Below are 19,427 nucleotides of genomic sequence, written 5' to 3'. Positions count from 1 at the left end.
CTCAACGGTGGGGACACATGCACAATTGATTGGTAGCTTACTGAAATGTACGTTGCAACTTTCCTCTAAAAATAAGCAAAAAAAAAAAAAAAAAAAAACAGAGAGAGAGAGAGAGAGAGAGAGAGGATTGGAAATCCAAGCAAAAGGGAGGGATTGCAAAATTCACCGAAAGTGAGAATTTGGAATACCCTCTAATCCACCTTGCCAAACAACCGATGGATTTGGAATAGCGTCAAATCTCCCCAAATCCGCGGTGCCAAATGACCCCTTAGCATCAACAGAGATCAAAGGCCATCAATTTACCATGCTGTGATCCAAATGAATTAAAAAGAAAATTTAAAAAAATAAAAAAAATCAACATGAACAAAAGAAATTTGGCACGACTTAGAAGAGCAATGGATTCACATTCCTCAAATTACAATGGATGGATGCCAAAGTGCTCTGATCCCATTCACAAATACATGCTAGGAGCATTCTCAATATGAGGAATTTCTCAATCATCGATGCTCCCAGGAAGAAGTTTTCGAGCCAATTGAAAACTGGTGGTGCCCAAACGCCCAACTGTTGGGGGAATTACCCGTGATGGAGAAACAACCTCCGCGAGAGAAAAATTGTATGAGTCTGTCCCTAAACGGCTCTGTATCCACCCTCGGCCCCCAGAGAACCCATCAGCCATGATCCAACAGTTTTTGAAGCCAAGACCTGTAAGTGCTCTCGCAACAATTTTCGCCACATCAGAGTACCTAAGTATTCCATAGTCCACATGCCCAAAAACTTTCAAAATCCATCAACAATGCAGACAAGCAAAAATCAATTTTGAATCTATAATCAGAGGGCTAGTTGCATCACATCTGCCATTCTATACGGCGAGTTTGAGGCCATTCATCAGGTGCGGCCCTGAGAGAACTTGCCCTGGCCCAAAAATTAAGTGGACCGCCAGTCCATATTCAACCTACAATATGCGGCCCACCTGATGAGTGAACTAACTTGATCTTGGGCCAAGCACATATATGGTAGAGTGGTCCAATGAACAGCCCAGACTCTACAAGTAGGAGTGAAGACCAATCCTACTTATGCACAGCCTACATATTTTTCAATAGAAATTTGAATACCTACTATATTTTATCAATGGCTATTATGGATTAGAACAAGTGAGGTGAGTAGAGAGAAAAGAACCCACGAGTCCATGATTACAAGGCTGGAGCCTTTGTTGACCCTTTTGAGGTATGAAATCTTCAGGGCGACTATTTCAGCTTCTACTTTCTTTGCACTTGTCACAAGGCTTCTTATCTTGTTTGGGAGTTCTTCTAAACTAAAATATGAAAACAGCAAGTGAGAATTAAAACAGAAAGTCAAGCCAACCAAGACAACAACCAAAAAAGGAAAAAATTAAAAAAAATTAAAAAAAAAAAAATTTAATAAAAAGAAAAGAAAAAGAAAAAGAAGATTGCAGAAATATACAGTGGTCAACTAAACAGAGTGGTAGTCTGCTCAATCACATCTGGTGTGACCCAAAATAAATCAGTCATGCCCAAAATCTTCTCCATTGAAAATTTTTGCCCATATGGCTGATGGAATATGGAATAATGGGCAAGCTCTCCATCTGCATGCCAGTGAGCTGGATGGTTGAGATTGTTGGAGTGGAGCAATTTTTGGAGGCATGTCCCATGATAATGGCCCTACCAGATGAATGGTGGATCACCAAAAGTCATTCTCACCTGCACAGTTGCTGGACCAAACTAAAATCAACATTTTGTTTGGTTGAGCATCATATGATACCTCAAAATAACACAAGGTGGAAGTCTTAATTTTTGTTTTTTTGTTGGATCAGTAGAAAACCACAATGGGAGGGATAGCTCTATGAAACAGAGAGAACTACTTACGGAATTGAGATTATCTTGTTTTTAGCATTAGACGGAACGCGAGGAATTCCAGCTTTGTTCTTGTCCTTCTCTGACCGAATGTCAATCATGAGATAATTTTGTGAAGAAATCAAATCAAGAGACTGAGCAGGACTCAGATCGCCTAATGAATAACAAAACCACCAGCCATATTATTGTGGCATTCCATCCATCAATAGTTCGTAAGAAAATACAATAATTGTTTCAATAAAATAAATCGAAACATAGCGGATGAGGTTTTCCAATAATACTTCATGGGCTGTCACCCTATAGAACTATGCATTAAGCAACTATCTGGAGTACTGCTCTTTAAATAAAAATTAAAAAATTAAAAAAAATTAAAAAAAAAAAAAAAAAAACCTTGTTTTGTAGATCTCTGGAAAAAGCAGGTTTGGAGTGATGATATTACATCCAAACTAAGATCGGAACCATTTGCGGTTTGACATGTGTGTGTGGTGGGAGTGGGAACCTGCATAATGCAGTTCCAGAAAACCTGTTGCCTACAACACTCAGTAGAACAGATTCCATCCAATCATCCGAAACATCCATCCCACTGGTGAATCAGAATACATTCAAATGCAACCTCACTTACGATATATAAATCAAGATAAGAGGAAGTTCTACAGAAACTCAAAAGAAATCCATACGCATGAGTGATAATTCAGTACATATATTGCAACAAGTTAGACTGGTCATTCCACATGATGGTCAAAACATAAAAGCCAGCATTTTGAAGTTATGTTCTGTTTCCTTGAATGGTTAGGCAGAGATGCATACGTAGTTGAAATCAAGAATCTGAGTGGTAAACAAAAAAGTCATGCAGTACATCAGGTATTAAATAAATCTTATTTATCATCCTCCTCCTCATATTCTTGTCCCAACTATTCGGGTTCATCATTTTCATGATTTGCTAGGCAATGTTTGACAACTAGCTGCCAAACTTACAGACTGCTTGGGGTGTTGCAACCAGGTGGAATTTTGCAATCATGTGGAATTTTAATTATTTGTATGTAACAAAACATTGAATTAACTTAGGCCTGGTTGGGAATCATGGAAATGAAACTATGGATTTGGGAAATCCATGAACTTGTCAAATTCATGGATATCATTGGATTTGGATTAGGCAAATCCCAAACTCAGCTGTTTGGGAGTCAAGTTACAAATCCATGAATTTTGGAGCATTTATTGCCATGGAATATCTGTTCTTGCTTTTAAGCAAGTATTTCATTTTGTGAATTTGCCAAGTCTTTAGTTTTTTGGGGGATTTGGATTTGCCCCAAATCCATAGATTTGTGGGGGGTGTGAATTTGGGAAATCCACAAATTTCCCAAATCCCCAATAAACACATAAGAGGGAGATTTGAAATCCATGGATTTCACAAATCCCTACCTGAAATCCCGGCCCAAACTGCCCCTTTGGTTGTGGATGCCTGTAAGTTTTTAAGTTGTAAGTTACAAGTAACTTATAGATGAAATAAAGTTACAGGTAATCATGTTCTGTATATTCACACCAGCCAGAACTTGGAGTATGGAATCGTTTAAAAATCAGATTGACATGTAAGAAAGTTTGGATAAAAGTATGTCATTTTATTGAGCCAATCTAGATGAATAGTTGGACCGATTCTTAAGCTAAACTAATCATCGAGTGGACCATAAAAGTGGGCCCGCATATTCAAAATACATATAATGTGGAAAAAACTAAGGTAAGCAAAAAGAAACTAAAAAATTCTACTTTTTTTTTTTTAAGATACGTTTATAATGCGGCAAGGTAAGCAAATTACAAACATATCTTTGGTTTGGGTTAGGACCATCCAATAAAATAGCCATGTATTTAGGAACTAAAAATTTCATTTTATTACCTAGGGCTGCAACTTGAGTTTGGGTCAACCCAAACCCCATTGACCCAACGAGTCAGGTCAGGTTGGGTCAGTTTGTCAGGGTCATTTGGTTGGTTTAGGGTTTCAAAACTCGAACCCAATTTGAAATCAGGTTGGGTTCGGGTTGAGTAAATTCAGGTTGGGTTACATTGGGTTGGGAATAATCACATGTATTTGGAATGGGTCTGGTCAGGTTGGGTCGGTGTAGGGTTGCGTATAGAGGATTCAGGTTGGGATCAGATTGGAATTCAGGTTGTGTTGCAGGTTGGATCTTCTTGAGTTCAGGTTGGGCTCAGATTGACCCTCAACCCAACCCAATCCGTCTGAGTTGCACCCCTGCCGTTACCTGAATTGCTGAGTCTACCCTCGAATTGCGGAGCAACCTAAATCGAGTTCAATTTGCCAAAAATTAAGTGATTACAATTGAAATAGATAGAACACATTTGACCCTTAGTCCACCACCTGGCACTGCTAAATGGTAATTTATATGAAGCTAGTTTGTGCACATCAATCCTGTCGCAGAATACATGCCACCATAGCTATGATACTTCACCACCATTTTAATAATGGTGGTGACTCTTCAACCATTCACATGGCTAGTTTTACAGCAACACAGACAGTAGAAATTTCTGACACAATTGTGGATGAAGCATAACTCAAAACTTACACTAAGAGGATAGTTACCCTCCCATTTTTACCTTCGGATCCCGACCTCGCTTAACCATCCATTTGATAGCCATCAACTGGAAGGTCAGGATAGCTCAACAGCCAGTATTTAGAGCATTCTTAATTCACAATGTTCACCATAATTTGGATGGTCTGGATAGCCATACATGAGAACCAAAAGTGAGAAACATGAGTCACAACCATTTAAAAATGCTGTGAAACTATCACAAGACTCTGGGCTAGCCTATAGCAGAACCTGCAGCACATGAATTAAAAAGTTGTGTACCCCTTGATAGGATTTTGATCATATGACAGTATATGACGGCGTGTAACCATGTACACGAAGAATCTGTATGTAGGCAGCATTCTCAGCACATGCACCATAAACTGCATACTCTGGCAGAGTATATGGGCGCTAATGGACTAAAAATAAGTCGCATTCACACGGGGAGATGGAAAAGAGCACTATGTATATCTTGGCAGATCATGATGGAAATCACATATTTATCATACATCAACTCAAGTTAAACCATCCAAATTGCGGGACCCATTGTACATAGGCCATTGTTCGAAAGTCTGATTAAACGACCCTAGGCTCTGGTTAATGGGCATTTGTTTGTTAATTTGGACTGTATAAATGAAATCAAACTGTCTAGCTACAGCATCTTACTGAAATATTGAACTAGGTGAACTATAGTTGCATGATGCGTGAAGCAGTTTTCTTCTTCCCCTTCTCCCCGACCATTCTACAACACCAGTGCAACACCATACCCTCCTCTCCAGCGGACAAAATGCAGGGACGTCCCCAGATTAAGGAAAGCGTTCCCCTTCTCCGTGTTTTAAGTATCGACGATATCAGCCGATATATCCCACAATATATTGTATCCTACTTGTCCGATACGAACCGCACTAGTAGTGGAATATATCCCACATGTTCAATCCGGTGCGCATTTTCGATTTTTTATCCTTTTTTAATTTCTGTAAATCATGTTAAATCGGACCATATCCCAAAATGTAAGCTGATCACACTATATAGTCATTTGATCAGTGGCGCTAAAGAACACAAACAGTTACACAACAAATGTGCAACGGTCCACATTCAACGAGCAAAACTCACCACAATCGAGCAGTAAAAGTTGTCCAATCACTGTGAGGTTTTGGGCTACCACCCTTCCATTGGTAGATCAGAGGATCAAACGACAAGATCCCCATATTCTTTTACAAAGTGTACTTTGAAATGGCACTTCATATGGTGGTTACCATTTCAATCCCACATGCTGTTATTTTGGCCATGATTGACTAAAAGACTGAAACCCAACTATAAACGGACAATTTCAGATTCCACAGAAAAATACCTTTGTAACCTCGGAGGTTAAAAGAAACCACCGACCATATGGGTGGTAGGAGGAGGTAAGAGATGAACAACGCGCCACCTGCCACTGCGATCGTACGTGGATCTGATGACAAAAGTGTTTGTACTGCTGTGGAAGCAACCGGTTTGGCCTCATTGATAACTTTTGGTGCTGCACCAACAATAGTCTGTCATCATAAATGATAAATTAGGCTATGAAGTGTGCATACCGGCCTACAGACTATCAAAGGAGACTGATGGAAAGTACAAACTAACATAAATATTGCACCGAAACTACGAAAACAAAAGGCGTCCGAGATTTATGAAAATGCCATTGATCTGACTAAATTGTGATCTATGACATGGAGAAAATAATTTTGATACAAGTGTTTCTGTTTGAGAAATTGCTTGGTTCTAGAATCAGGTCATTATGTCTGACATGAAGATTGGTACCAGCACCTTCAAGGGAAAGAGAGACTTTGGCAATGGAAGAAGGGAACCTTAACGAATTGGTTTACGTCTGGTACCTTTCACTAAAGATGTGCATGGATAAAGGTATCCCATAACAATAACGCTGGCTACTGCTGTTACCAACATGATATAGGTTGTAACAGCCATTATGGCCCCAGTAACAGTCATTAGCCCTTTACAGCCTTGAAAAAAAAAAAAAAAACCTATTTCGGTCCCGTAATGGCCATTACAGAACCATTAAGGGCCGTTACGAGGCCATTATTGATCAATTTGTTTCCATAACAGCCTTGTAACGTGTATCAGTTACCATTAAGGGACAGCCGTTATGTAATCGTTTCAAAATAAATTGGTTTGGATGAACTGTTGAATTGAATTGCTTGTTAGCCCAATAAAGAGGAAATGACAAAGTCCAATTTTGTTCCTATGCATTCATATTAGGAGTTCAAATTGGATTTCGAAATGTGAGTTAGTATTTTAAAGATATGATCAAGTCTGAAGTCATCATACCACATTGTAATGGAATTCCTAAGTGGAGCCCAAGTGGGCCCACCTACTCTCAACAAAGCAGAACCAAGGTCTAACTTTGTTCCTGAGCATTCATATTGAGGGTTCAAATTTAGATTTCAAAATGGGTGTTAGCATTATAAAGCTATGATCGAATCCAAATTCATCACACCTCATTGAAATGTGAATTCCTAAGTGGCATTTGGATGCCTGTAAAATCCTTAGTTGTAAGGGTTTGCAAGTAAACCCTTTACATGTAGGTGTTTGGATGGCAAAATTTCTATTTAAACACTTTACAGGCGAACTCACCTTTTTCTTTTTTCAGGCAAAAAGCTATGTTTCAGATTATAGGTAAAGTCTTTTACTAGGGGTGTCAATAGGCCGGGCTCAGGCCTGTAAAATCAGAATTTTGAATAGGACCGGCCCGAAACAGTTCAAAATCCGGGCCAAGACCAACCCTAGGCCTGACCCGTTGACAGCCCTAGTCTTTACAACTAAAAAGACATAATACATAATAGAACACCGATGGTTGATACACGCTCATGCTGTGTGAGCTCCATTGTGATGTATACAATATATCCAATCAGTCCATCATGTGTCCCTTGATGCACTCCTAGGCCTGAAAAAGGAACCTGATTGATCATCAAATGGGCCACAAGAGAGGGGTCATTTAGGATGGTACTCCCTCCATTAAAAACCTTCCAGATTGCGTGGGGGCCCATTGTGATGGGTGCTAGACATCCAATCCATCCAGCATGTGAGTATTTTGATGCTCCCATAGGGCCCACCCAAAAAAAATCAAGTCCTAATGTGATTTGCAGATTTTGGTGGGATTTACCGTACCAAGTTCTATGTGGTGTGAACACCTACTTCATATATTGTAGACACTTTACATGATAACCAAACGCATAATCTGTTTACTGTTGGGGGTTGTGCTGTGGAATCACACAGAGATGGATCTAGGATAGCAATCCAAGAGCACCAAGCAAACACAAGAGAGCGTAAAGATTTAATGTGGAAAACCCTTTCAGGAAAAAACCACAGCACAAAGCGACAGAAATCTACTATGAAAGCATCAATTACAAAGAGAAAAGACTTACCCGATTCGAACAACCTTGAATCTCACCCTTGCCACATCCTTTGAAACCCTAGAAACCCTTTGGAATACTTTTAGAAAGGTTTAGAATTACTTTAGAAAGGTCCTAGGGACTCCTATTTATAGTTTAGGAAACTCTACTTTCGCACCGTCTTTGAATAGTCCGAAAACTGCCTCAAATTTACGCAGTCCGCACGTAGTCTGCGTAACCTTTGACTGGTCGAACATCTCGGAAATTTCAAAATACATTGTTGCTGAACTTTGAGCAGAACTTTCTCAGGGCTAGTCGAACTTTTCAGATTTAAGACATCTGTTAATCAACAATCTCCACCATGTCTTCAATCTTTAAACATGTAATTCTTGACCTCTTCTTTTATCTCTGCATCACATCATAACTTCAATCAATACTTCTCGTGCACAGTCCGTCCTTCTTTTACGCCATCGCTAAGCCGAGAGAAGTTGTACAGAACTTGAACTTCTCTGTAGAAATGACCTTGGTGAGCATGTCTATCGGATTCACGCTGGTGTGAATCTTCTCAAGTGTTACGCCTCCTTCTTCAAGTACTTGTCGAATAAAATAATGACGGACATCAATATGTTTAGCACGTGAGTGATAAAGAAAATTTTTAGCCAAATTAATAGCGCTCTCGCTATCACAATTCACTGGCACGGCCTCCTACTGAAGTCCCAATTGATTTATCATGCCTCTCAACTAAACACCTTCTTTAAATGCTCTTGTCACTGTCATATACTCTGCTTTGGTCGTGGAAAGAGCCACCACGGACTGAAGCTTCGACATCTAACTAATTGCTCCACCCACTAGTACAAATGAGTAACCAGAAGTCGACTTTCTAGAATCCACACTACTTGTGTAGTCTGAATCCACATACCATACTAACTTTGCACCTGTCTTCTCAAAAGTTAAGACGTAGTCTTTATACCTCAAATGTATTGAAGAGCCATTTCACCGCTTCCCAATGTTGCTTGCCGGGGTTTGACATGTATCTGCTCACAACACCGACTGCCTGTGAAATATCTAGTCTCGTACAGACCATGACATACATTAAACTACCAACCGCATTCGAATAAGGCACATGAGACAACCTGCTTTTCCTCATTTGATTTAGGACATTGTTCTAAGGAAAGCTTGAAGTGAGCCGCATAGGGAACACTCACTGGCTTTGCTTGTTCCATCTCATACTTGTTCAGCACATTTTCAAGGTATTCTACCTGTGATAACCAAAGCTTGCTCCTCTTCCCGTCTCTATGAATATCTACGCCGAGAACCCTCTTTGCAGCCCTCAAATCTTTCATCTCAAATGTCCCTGATAACTGAGTCTTCAGTACGTTGATTTCTGACATATCATGACAGGCGATTAACATGTTATCAACATACAATACTACGATGATGAATTTGCCATTACTCGGTATCTTGTAATAGACACAATGATCGTATTCACTCCGAGTAAATTTCTGACTCAACATGAAAGAATCAAATATTTTATACCACTGCCTAGACAACTATTTCAAGCCGTACAACGATTTCATTAACCTGCAAACTTTTTTCTCTACCCTTTTAACTTTGTAGCCCTCTGGTTGCTTCATGTAAATCTGTTCTTCCAACTCTCCATGCAGGAATGTAGTCTTGACATCCATCTGTTCCAGCTCGAGATCGTATTGGGCAACCAACGCCAACACGAATATGATAGATACTTGCTTAACCACCAACACGAATATGATAGATACTTGCTTAACCACCAACACGAATATCTCTGCGAAGTCGATTCCTTCTCTCTACGCATACCCCTTCGCTATCAACCTTGCTTTGTATCTGTCCTATTTTCTTTTGAATAACCACTTGCATCCGATCGCTTTTCGGCCCACTAGAAGTTGCACCAGCTCTCATGTGTGGTTTTTGTGCAACGAGTCTATCTCATCTTCCATAGCCGCCTTCCACTTTTCTGCATCAGACTCATTAAGAGCCACCTGAATAGTAGACGGATCCCCTTCATCTGTAATGAGGGCATATGCAATATTAGAGTTGTCCCTATATCTTGCCGGTAACATGCGATCACGCGGTGGGTTTCTTCTCACAGGTGGCTGCTCCACCTGATCCTGTACCTCTGTCTGCGCATATGTCTCTACCTGAGTATCATCTATGTCAATCCGGACATCTACGATCAACCTTTCTAATTCCTCTTGCTCATCTTGATCATTCTTGTGAAACAGAGAGCTTTCATTGAATCTGACGTCACGGATAGTGATGACCTTACGTGTAACCTTATCGAATAACCTATAACCTTTCACACCTACACCATAGCCAACAAAGATGTACTTTTTTGCTATATGGTCTAGCTTATCTCTCTCAACTGACGGTACATGAGAGTAAGCCTCACAACCAAATATACACAAATCTGAGTAGTCCAGCGTATGACCACTCCATACTTCCTCTGGAATTTTACATTCAATTGTCATAAACGGGGATCGGTTCACCAAGTAGCAAGCCGTGTTAACGGCCTCAATCCATAAGTCCTTGCCCTACACAGCATTACTTAACATGCATCAGGCCCTCTCCAAGAGAGTCCGATTCATCCGCTCAACCACACCGTTTTGTTCAAGCGTGTGGTGCACTGTGTTGTGTCTAATGATCTCTTTATCTTTGCAATATTCATTAAACTCAATGGAAGTGAATTCTCCACCATTGTTAATCCTTCAAACCTTTATTTTTTGCCCTAACTATTTTTCCACCATTGCCTTCCATTGTTTGAATATGATGAAAAGTTTGGATTTACGTTTCATGAAGTAAACTCAAACTTTCATGGAGTAGTCGTCAATGAATGAAACAAACCATGACGACCCCCCAATGGAAACCTCTGGCGATGGCTCACATACGTCAGAGTGCACATAATCAAGCACTCCCTTACATACGTGTTTTCCAGATTTAAAAGATAATCTAGATTGTTTACCATATATACAATGCTCGCATATATCTAAATCAGAATTATTAAAAGCTGGAATCAAACAACGATCAGATAGTACCTTCATGCTCCGCTCGCTCATATGGCACAGACGAGCATGTCATATACGTACATACGTAGAATCTGCAACAGCTGCTGCCGCTGCACCCACTGAAATGCTCCCGATCAATCTATAAAGGTTTCCGTACCTTTGCGCTCTCATAACCACGAGTGCCCCTTTTGAAACTTTAAGGACACCATTAATACCAGTGAACTTGCACCCTATAGCCTTGAGTGCATCAAGAGAAATCAGACTTTTCTTCATATCAGGAATGTGCCTGACATCAGTCAAGGTACGCTCCATCCCATCAAATATCTTGATGCTCATAGTACCAATAGCCACAACATTACAGGCATTGTCATTGCCCATAAAAACCTGTCCACCATCGCATTCCTTGTAACTGGAGAACTAACTCCGATGAGGAGTGATGTGATATGATGCTCTTGTGTCAAGGATCCACTCATCTCTACGATTGTCATGCAAGTGTCCAACCATAGACAAAGACAGAACATCACCTCCACTTGTTTCTTCATCAGATGTGACAACATTGGCCTCCCTAGAAGAAGCCTCTGAGTTTTCTTTCTTTGCTTTATGATTTGTACAATCCTTCTTCATGTGTCCATTCATCCCACAGTTCCAACACTTTAGTTTTCCTTTGCCATTGCCCTTGGATTTGGATCTAGGTCTTGAAGATCATGTACCTTACTCAGTATTCCTTCCCCTTGTAAATAGTGCATCGGAAGATGTCCCCATGCCGCCATTTAGCTTTCTTATGGCCTTCTCTTGAAGGGCTGAGATAACGGTGTCAACATTCAGGGTTTTATTTGCGAGGCGCATTATGTCTCCGAATGACTCATACGATGCCGGAAGAGAATTCAACAACATACATGCTTGTTCCTCATCTTTGATCACTTCCTCCATATCCAGCAGTTTGCAAACCAATTTATTAAAGTTGCTGATGTGGGCCTCCAGATCTCCACCCTCTGCCATCTTGAAGGTATACCACTGTAGCTTCAAGTGTAGGCGATTTTCAGAGGATTTTTTCGCATAAATATCCTCTAACTTCGCCCATAAACTAGACGTAGTTTTCTCCCTCAAAACATTGTAGAGAACCTCATCCGTGAGACATAAACGGATGAAAGCTAAAGCATTCATGTCAAGAGCATTCCAGTCTTCATCATTCATAGTCGATTTCCGCTCCTCAAGAGCCTTAACTTCGCCTTGCTTGGTTAATAGACTAATCATCTTGATCTTCCATAACTCAAAATTATTTTTGCCTGAGTACTTCTCAATATCAAACTTGGCGTTTCCCATTGATGCTAATCCAGCAGATTCAAATCCATGCCCTAACGATTGTTCTGATACCACTTGTTGGGGGTTGTGCTGTGGAATCACACAGATGGATCTAGGATAGCAATCCAAGAGCACCAAGCAAACACAAAAGAGCACAAAGATTTAACGTGGAAAATCCTTTCAGGAAAAAACCACGGCACAAAGCGACAGAAATCCATAATGAAAGTATAAATTACAAAGAAAAAGGACTTACCCAATTCGAACAACCTCGAATCTCACCCTTGCTACACCCTTTGAAACCATTTGGAATACTTTTAGAAAGACTTAAAATTACTTTAGAAAGGCCCTAGGGACTCCTATTTATAGTTTAGGAAACTCTACTTTCGCACCGTCTTTGAATAGTCCGGAAACCGCCTCAAATTTATGCAATCTGCGTAACCTTCGACTGGTCGAAGCAGGGCTTGGGCTAGTCGAAGGGCACCTTCGACTGGTCGAACCTGTCCTTCGACTGGTCGAACATCTCGGAAATTCCAAAATACATTGTTGCTGAACTTTGAGCTGAACTTTATCAGGGCTAGTCGAACATTTCAAATTTAAGACATTTGTTAATCAACATTTACCTATAAACACTTTACCACTTACAAGCCGAACAGAATACCATGTAAATAATTTACACCCAGTGTTTTAAATAGCGGTAGCGTGTTGCGTAGCATTCAACCCTCCGTAGCGTGTAGCGTAAGCTACACAATACTTCTATTTTTTAATTTATATATATATATATATGATAAATATTAAATAGTAAGGAAAAAGCAAAATATATAAATGTCACATTCTTTAAAAAAACATACATCACAATGGACCCTACGCATGTGGGCCATGCCATACACACACCACAGTGAACCCCACGCGTGTGGGTGGGCCATGCCATACACACACAACAGTGGACCCACGCGTGTGGGCCATGCCATACACACACCACAATGGACCCCACGCATATGGGCCATGCCAGACACACCACAATGGTCCCCACGCATGTAGGCCATGCCATACACACACCACAGTGGACCCCACGCATGTGGGCCATGGCATAAAACACCACAAAGGACCCCCATACATGTGGGCTGTGGTATAGAACACCACAGTGGACCCCACGCATGTGTCCAACGTGATAGTTGGATGGGTCAAATCCATGCCATACACACCACAACCCCCATAAAAAGAAAAAAAAAATGAAAAAATGAAAAAATAACACAACATTTCAGCATAAATAAAAATAAAACTCATTAACAATGATTAAAGGGCCAAAACATACCTTAAATAGAGATTTAATCAACTGAAAATTGATTTTTGGGAGCTACATGTCTGTGCGGCTGCGAAAAGAGGGATACGTGATTTCTCCCTTGTTTGGGCTTCAATGCTCCTGAAATTCCAGCAAGATGATGCTCTTGTAATTTCGATTGAACTCAAAAAATTGGATTTGAGAAAGGGCTCGTCGAAATCTTGGAATCAAAGCTTCAAAAATGGGGAACCTGCGGTTGCTGCGGCATTGCAATAGGGTTGTTTGAAAGTCCTATTGCGATTGTTTTAAGTTATAAAAAAAAGACTTATAATATGAGTTCCCCATCAACTACTTAAAAGGAAAGATGCCCAGTCACCACCATTTAAAAATAAGTTTTTAATTAAAATGACTTTTATTTTAAAATTCTTACGGTAGTCCTGAGGCGTACACAATATACGCTACACGCTACGTATGTGTAGCGTACGCTACAGCCCTTGTAGCGTACCCTATTGCGTATTTACGCTATTTTATACGCTACGTAGCGTTTTTTGTACGCTACGCTATGTAGCACACGCTACATGCTACGCTACCACGCTATTTAATACACTGTTTACACCCGAAACTCTTTTAAAGTATAAGGTGTTTTAAGTGGAGCCCAAGTGGCCCAACTACTGTCAACAAACACCATTGTATAGGAGGAAAGTGCCATAGATTGCATTGCAACCCAAAAATAAATCACAAATACACAATTTGTTAACTCATCCATTTTATTAACTCAGCCAACTCAATCACTTAAAATACCAATCAATAAATAAATAAAAGGTAAATCCAAGGCGCGCAATGTAGTGTCCACTTTCTAAATTTGCCCACGAATTTGAACCCAAAGGCGCAACCTGTGGGCTTAATGTTTTGAAATTCCACTGTATGAAATCCAAAGTGAAATATGGAATGTGTTTTGACTAAACCAGCAAGTCAGAAACTTAGTGGCAGATGTTAGCAATAAACCCCAGTGCAAGGCTAACATGCACCAGGTAGTGAAGTAAATGAGGTGGAAGAAGGTGAAAAAGATGGGATAGTATATACAATGCTTACATATATCTAAATCAGTTAAAATCAAACAATGAACAGATAGTATCTTCATGCGCCGCTCGCTCATGTTACCCAAACGAGCACGCCACATACGTACAGACGTGGAATCTGCAACAACTGCTGCTGCTCCACCTGCTGAAGTGCTCCCGATCAACCTATAAAGGTTTTTGTACCTTTGCACTCTCATAACCACAAGTGCCCCTTTTGAAACTCTAAGGACACCATCAATACTAGTAACCTTGCACCCTATACCCTCGAGTGCACCAAGAGAAATCAGACTTTTCTTCATATCAAAAACGTGTCTGACATCAGTCAAGGTACGCTCCATCCCATCAAACATCTTGATACTCACAGTACCAATAGCCACAACATTATATGCATTGCCATTGTCAGTAAAAACCCGTCCACCATCGCATTCCTTGTAACTGGCGATCCAACTCCGATGAGGAGTCATGTAATATGATGCTCCTGTGTCAAGGATCCACTCATCTCTAAGGTTGTCATGCAAGTGTCCGACCATAGACACAGACAGAACATCACCTCCACTTGTTTCTTTATTAGATGTGATAACATAAGTCTCCCTTGAATAAGTCTCTGAGTTTTCTTTTTTTGTTTTATGATTTGTACAATCCTTCTTCATGTGTCCATTCATCTCACAGTTCCAGCACTTTAGTTTTCCTTTGCCCTTGCCCTTGGATTTGAATCTACGTTTTGAAGATCCTGTACCTTACTCAGTATTTCTACCCCTCGTAAACAGTCATCAGAAGATGTCCTCATGCCGCCGTTTAGCTTTCTCATGGCTTTCCCTTGAAAGGCTGAGATAAAGGTGTCGACACTTAGGGTTTTATTTGTGGTGCACATTGTGTCCCTGAATGACTCATACGATGTCGGAAGAGAATTCGATAACATACATGTTTGTTCCTCAGCTTTGATCACTTCCTCCATATCCAGCAGTTTACAAAACAATTTATTAAAGTTGCTGATGTGGGCCTCCAGATCTTCACCCTCTGCCATCTTGAAGGTATATCATTGTAGCTTCAAGTGTAGGCAATTTTCAGAGGATTTTTTTTGCATAAATATCTTCTAACTTCGCCCATAAACTAGACGCAGTTTTCTCCCTCAAAACATTATAGAGAACCTCATCCGTGAGACATAAACGGATGGACGCTAAAGCATTCATGTTAAGAGCATTCCAGTCTTTGTCATTCATAGTCGATTTTCGCTCCTCAAGAGCCATAACTCCGCCTTATTTGGTTAATAGACTAATCATCTTGATCTTCCATAACTCAAAATTATTTTTACCTGAGCACTTCTCAATATCAAATTTGGCGTTTCCCATTGATGCTAATCCTGTAGATTTAAATCTGTGCCCCAACAATTGCTCTGATACCACTTGTTGGAGGTTGTGCTGTGGAATCACACAGAGATGGATCTAGAATAGCAATCCAAGAGCACCAAGCAAACATAAGAGAGCACAAAGATTTAACGTGGAAAACCCTTTCGGGAAAAAACCAAAGCACAGAGCGACAAAAATCCACAATGAAAGTATAAATAACAAAGAAAAAAGACTTACCCGATTCGAACAACCTCGAATCTCACCCTTGCTACACCCTTTGAAACCCTAGAAACCCTTTGGAATACTTTTAAAAAGCCTTAGAATTACTTTAGAAAGGCCATAGGGACTCCTATTTATAGTTTGGGAAACTCTACTTTCACACTGTCTTGGAATAGTTCAGAAACCACCTCAAATTTACACAGTCCGCGCACAGTCTGCGTAAGCTTCGACTGGTCAAAGCAGGGCTTGGGCTAGTTAAAGGGCACCTTCTACTGGTCGAACATCTTGGAAATTCCAAAATACATTGTTGCTGGACTTTGAGCAGAACTTTCTCAGGGCTAGTCGAACATTTCAGATTTAAGACATCTATTAATCAACATTTACCTGTAAACACTTTACCACTTACAAGCCGAACAGAATACCATGTAAATAATTTACACCCGAAACTCTTTTAAAGTATAAGGTGTTTTAAGTGGAGCCCAAGTGGCCCACCTACTGTCAACAAACACCATTGTATAGGAGGAAAGTGCCATAGATTGCATTGCAACCCAAAAATAAGCAATGATTGGATAATCACAAATACACAATTTGTTAACTCATCCATTTTATTAACTCAGCCAACTCAATCACTTAAAATACCAATCAATAAATAAATAAAAGAAGGTAAATCCATGGCGCGCAATGCAGTATCCACTTTCTAAATTTGCCCACGAATTTGAACCCAAAGGCGCAACCTGTGGGCTTAATGTTTTGAAATTCCACGGTATGAAATCCAAAGTGAAATATGGAATGTGGTTTGACTAAACCAGCAAGTCAGAAACTTAGTGGCAGATGTTAGCAATAAATCCCAGTGCAAGGCTAACATGCACCAGGTAGTGAAGTAAATGAGGTGGAAGAAGGTGAAGAAGATGGGAAACCTTAGCAGCACCGACAAATGGGCACCAACAGCCATCCACACCTCTGAGGTGCACGCTATACAAACCCAACTGTGTGATGCTAATGTGCACCTGGTGGTGAAGAGAACTATATTGCAGAAAAAAAATAAGGTGAGGGAGTAGAACCTTAGCAGCACTGACAACTGGCTGGGGATCAATGCCAGCATTCTGGAGGCTCTCTTGAGCATTGTTGACGGCCCCAGAGATTGCCGGAGATGCGATCTCCACCGCCTTGTTTGTGGCCTTCTGTATAATTGGCAGCGCCACATCAATGCCGGGCCTCAACACATCAACAACCGTCTGAATTACACCCTTGGTGAAAACGAAAACGCTCAAACCAACTTCAACTGCCTGATCGATCGCCTTCTCCGCCTACCCAAAAAATAAAAAATAAAAATAAAAAAGCATAATCAACAAGACTATGATAATAATTCACAACTACAATTTTTAAGGTGGGGTGTTCGATCCATAAAGAACGCAGCACACATGTACCATGATCCAGGCCGTCCAAATCATGGGCTACACTCTGGATGAAGAATAAACCGAAATTCGCAGTTAAAAATCACACCACGGTCGTTGAATTTAGATACTTGGAAAGTTTATCTTTAACCGTTCATTTCATGGCTGTTGATTTGGATGGTTGATCAGTGTGGTTCTTGGGCCACTACCCATCCACACGGTCCCAGACAATTTGGACAGTCCAGATCGAGATGAATGTAGTTAAAAAGAAAAAACCCAAATGAGTATTTACAGAGAGAGAGAGAGAGAGAGAGAGAGAGAGAGAGAGAGAGAGAGAGAACATACGTCTGTTAGAGATGTGATGATCTGCTCTTTGGAAAATCCGAAAGCTTTGGCGTCGTTAGGAGTTGAAACGAGAGCTAGAAGAGAGAGAGCCGTTGGGGCTGCCGAGGAAGATAAAGGGGTGTGCTTTTTGAAATGGGGTCTGGGTGGGGGCGTAGGTTTAGGAGGAGAGAGTTTGGGTGCGCAGGATAAGGTGGGAGGAGGCCTTGCCGCTGCTACTGCCCGGAAGGCCATGGGAGAAGGGCGGATGAAATGAATGAAAGAATGATGATGAAAGGCTGGATTCTGGTACGGGATTGTGTGATGGAAATTAAAAGCGAGTGGAGAGTCTTAACGGTAGGACATGATCAGCTGTCCCTATCATCTCTTGGATGAACCCTTTACCCTCGGGTATTATATTATGTCCACTCGTTTCCAGGTTCTGGTCTTATTTCGTCAACCGAAATTAAATGGGTTGGGTTCTGGTCTACTTGTCTTAAACTATCACACCATGTGGTCTTACAAAAATAGTTATTACATGTTTAATAGTAGTAATTTCTTAATTATTGAAAAAATAATTTGATAAACTTTCAAATAGCTTTAAAATTATTTTATTTCAATTTTATTTGATATTTTAAAAGTAGATATAAAGTTCATATGTCAATTTGGACAATGCCTAAGTTGTAGTTTAAACTACTCATCGTTCAGAGCCACAAAAATGATCATAACTGCTTCGTTACACTTGGATCGGAGTGATCTTATGGTTATTAGAAAGATAATTTGATGAACTTTTAAATGACTTTAGAATAATCTTATTTAAACACCGATTGACTTTTCAAAAGCGAGACAAAAATAATAACCGATTTGGACTAAAAAACATTTGCATTTTGGACAATGCATCACGCATTCCCATGAAAATGTTCATAACTCACTTGTTACAGGTCAGTTCAAGGTGATCTTATGCTCGTTGAAAAGATAATTAGATGATATTTCAAATGACTTTATAATCATATTATTTGGAGATCGTTTGACCTTTTAAAAGTTATCTCAAACAATAGTCGTGATTTGGATAAAACAACGATTGTGGTTTGGATAACGCATCATGCAGTCCTACGAAAACAGTCACAATTCTCCCGTTACAAGTTAGGTCGGGGTGATATTGTGCTCGTTAGAATGAATTTAACATCATCTTATTTGAAAATTGTTTGACCTTTCAAAAGTTAGTGTTATGACAACCCCAAGTGTAAGCTGCGATGTAATAATAACTCGGTGAGACCGATGTCGTACCCACAGGGACTTGCTATTGTGCGATTTGTAGAATACGTTAAAACTATAATCTAAACTATCTACTAAATTTATATTTAAAGAGTAATTGTAGAAGAAACTATCATGGATAAAATATTACAGTGTCAAGGATCCACTTATAGCTTCTTTAATGTTGCTTTACTTAATTCAATCAAATCACATAACTGGAATTGAAGTCATATCCTATCCAACTGGATAATGGAACAGTTAAATCATCATTTATATATTTTTAAACAGATTTGAACTTTCATTGAATTGGTTCCCTCATAAAGCATTAACGTATTGATCGTATGGAATTTAAAGCATCT

General features: G+C 40.0%; 1 protein-coding gene across 1 annotated transcript; it reads right to left on the bottom strand.

The window, feature by feature from the left end:
• Window positions 1–373: 373 nt before the first annotated feature.
• LOC131255582 (calcium sensing receptor, chloroplastic) lies at window positions 374–18,155 on the bottom strand. Its single transcript, XM_058256333.1, has 6 exons — window positions 17,839–18,155; window positions 17,161–17,406; window positions 5,799–5,982; window positions 1,884–2,025; window positions 1,181–1,312; window positions 374–743 (listed from the first exon to the last, which is right to left on the bottom strand). Exons 1-6 carry the CDS (start codon window positions 18,067–18,069, stop codon window positions 494–496), a joined length of 1,185 nt encoding a protein of 394 aa, XP_058112316.1. The 5' UTR covers window positions 18,070–18,155; the 3' UTR covers window positions 374–493.
• Between the last annotated feature and the right edge of the window lie 1,272 nt (window positions 18,156–19,427).

This window comes from Magnolia sinica, chromosome 9, assembly GCF_029962835.1.
Source record: "Magnolia sinica isolate HGM2019 chromosome 9, MsV1, whole genome shotgun sequence".
Taxonomy (NCBI): domain Eukaryota; kingdom Viridiplantae; phylum Streptophyta; class Magnoliopsida; order Magnoliales; family Magnoliaceae; genus Magnolia; species Magnolia sinica.
Note: the sequence above shows the minus strand (reverse complement) of the source record. Positions and strands in the feature narration are given on the sequence as shown.

Coding starts and splice junctions, on each gene's coding strand:
- LOC131255582 (XM_058256333.1), bottom strand. CDS start 18,069: ATGGCCTTCCGGGCAGTAGCAGCGGCAAGGCCTCCTCCCACCTTATCC. Junction 1,313..1,883: donor AACAAGATAATCTCAATTCC/GTAAGTAGTTCT, acceptor TTCATATTTTAG/TTTAGAAGAACTCCCAAACA. Junction 744..1,180: donor AGCCTTGTAATCATGGACTC/GTGGGTTCTTTT, acceptor TGGAATACTTAG/GTACTCTGATGTGGCGAAAA.